General features: G+C 49.1%; 1 protein-coding gene across 1 annotated transcript; it reads right to left on the bottom strand.

The window, feature by feature from the left end:
• Positions 1-8: 8 nt before the first annotated feature.
• LOC125523348 lies at positions 9-1,563 on the bottom strand. Its single transcript, XM_048688394.1, has 2 exons — positions 1,315-1,563; positions 9-927 (listed from the first exon to the last, which is right to left on the bottom strand). Exon 2 carries the CDS (start codon positions 798-800, stop codon positions 165-167), a length of 636 nt encoding a protein of 211 aa, XP_048544351.1. The 5' UTR covers positions 801-927; positions 1,315-1,563; the 3' UTR covers positions 9-164.
• Positions 1,564-2,317: the final 754 nt, after the last annotated feature.

Genomic DNA, 2,317 nt, shown 5'->3' with positions numbered 1-2,317 from the left:
ACTGCTAATATATACAAGTTGACCCGATTCCAAGAAATGGGTATCCTGAGCCCTGATTGCTTTGTCAAATCTGACAGCATTTCTTGGACATGACCACTGTAAAATATTGATGTTACATCTAGCTAAACTCTTAACCAACTAGCGGTAATGGCCAGCCGGCTTGGCTAGTAGTTGAACCACCAGCTCCACCGGCTGATGATCTTGCCGACGTACTGGTGGTCGTGTTTGGTGTAGTGGCACATGGTGGGGAAGATGCCGAGGATGTGCTTGCAGTCTCTGAGCAGCACGTCTCCGACGAGCTTCTTCTCCCGGTGCTGCCACGGCGCGGCCTTGGTGGCGTGCCTCCCGGTGACGAGGAACATCTGGCCATCCTGGAACAGGTAGCGGCACCCGCCGGCGTTGACGGCGCAGAGCTTGGCGTAGGGCTCGCTGCTGTTGAAGACGACCACGTCCTGGAGGAAGTTGCCCATGTAGCCCCACTTGCAGAGGATGGCGTAGTGGTCGGTCTGGGGCTGGAAGAAGGCGTGCTGCGGCTTGTAGGGGTCCAGGATGAAGTAGTGGAAGTACTCCCAGTTGCCGGCGAAGGCGGCGCGGCAGCTCAGGATCATCTGCCCGCCGGTCATGGTGCTCAGCATCCCCACCGTGTGGTTCTGCTCCGGCGACGCCATCGCCACCTTGGGCCCCGCCGCGTGCGGGGACAGCATGCCCACGAAGATGACGATGGATGGGATCGCCACGAACACGAACGGGATGGAGATGATGGTCAGCCGCCGTAGCAGGTCCTTCTTCTTGTCCTCCATCAATCAAATCAGTCTCCTAGCTAATTTACTATTGTTAGGTCTCCTCTTTTTTCTCCTGCCTTCTTGATTAGTAACTCCTCTGGGTGATTGTGTGGCTGACGAGGTGCTGCGAAATATAGGGACTGCCCTGCAGAACAGAACAACGTGCGAACGTGATGCATGTGTCGATCTTCGTAGGCATGGCGCTTATATTTAGAAGAGGGGGGCCTATTATTAGGCCATTTGTGGAATTGTGGTTGACAAGAATGATTTTTTGCTCTAGTTGGACATTCAATGTTTCGACCAGAAGATCTAAAAGAAAACACAAACAAGTTTATTTGTTTGATTCATGACCAACCGGCAACCTTAAACAGGATGCTCTACGTTCCAAAACAGTTGTTGCTTGTTTCAAAAATAAAAAAAAACGTTCTTGAAGATTGCTTGCGACATCGATTACATCTTGCGAGGTTCCATGTACGGAGATATGTCAAAAACTGATGCAACAGCTTGAGGCATATCTATTTGCAACGCGTACCTGCAAATTGGATTTGGGCGGAGTGGATCACCGCGACGGCCGATCGCTCTGCTCGGTTTGTATGTCTCGCCGGTCGCTTGTGCAGAGGAGGATTGGGACGGGGGCGAGGAGCAAAGGAAGAAATGGAGAACGGAGGCGAACCGGGAAAAGGGAGATCGTTGCTGGCGTTGTTTCCAGGGCGAGAGAGGAAGGGAAAGGTTTCTCAAGGAAAAGCGTGCATGAAAGATAAATGGTGCCTATATATATGTGTTGGTAGCCTTGCTGCGACGTAAGCACCACATTCTTTTGGGCGATGCGAATTTATCCTTAAGACGTTTTTATGGGTGTGCCCAGGGCACATCTAATTATTGCTCATCTAAGTGGCACAAATCAAACATAAAAAGAAAAAGGAAAGAAAAAGAAGAAAATATCTGCATGAATCTCCGCTGAAAATCAATACCATATGACTTAGATATGCAATACTTAGGATACATTTAGATGTGCTTTAGCAAAACTGATTTTTTTTCTTTTCAAAATCGATATATGGGATAATTGCTCTCGCATTGTAGTGCACTACACGGAGAATCTGTTTGGTTAGAGCTTCTCTGATGCTCCTTTCCATTTTTTAAATTTTTCGTGAGAGAACTTTCGGTATATTTCATCATGCCATGGCAGTGCAAAAAACACATCTATAACAAAAATTATATCCATGTCCATAGACCACCTAGCGACGACTACAAGCACTGGAGCGAGCTGAAGGTGCGCTGCCATCATCACCTCTTCGTCATTGGAGCCGGGCCAAACTTGTGGTGGTAGACAGTTAGGAACTCGTCATGCTAAGGCCCCGCAGGACCAGTGCACCAGAACAGTAATTGTCGCTGATGAAGTCAAGTATAGATTGAAAGAATCCAACATGTAGACACACGGATGAAGACCGAGCCCAAGCGGATCCACCGAAGAACAACATCGACCGAATCCTACGAGATCTGCCAGAGACACACCTACACACACCCTCAGATGACGC

This window comes from Triticum urartu, chromosome 7, assembly GCF_003073215.2.
Source record: "Triticum urartu cultivar G1812 chromosome 7, Tu2.1, whole genome shotgun sequence".
Classification (NCBI taxonomy): Eukaryota; Viridiplantae; Streptophyta; class Magnoliopsida; order Poales; family Poaceae; genus Triticum; species Triticum urartu.
Note: the sequence above shows the minus strand (reverse complement) of the source record. Positions and strands in the feature narration are given on the sequence as shown.

Coding starts and splice junctions, on each gene's coding strand:
- LOC125523348 (XM_048688394.1), bottom strand. CDS start 800: ATGGAGGACAAGAAGAAGGACCTGCTACGGCGGCTGACCATCATCTCC.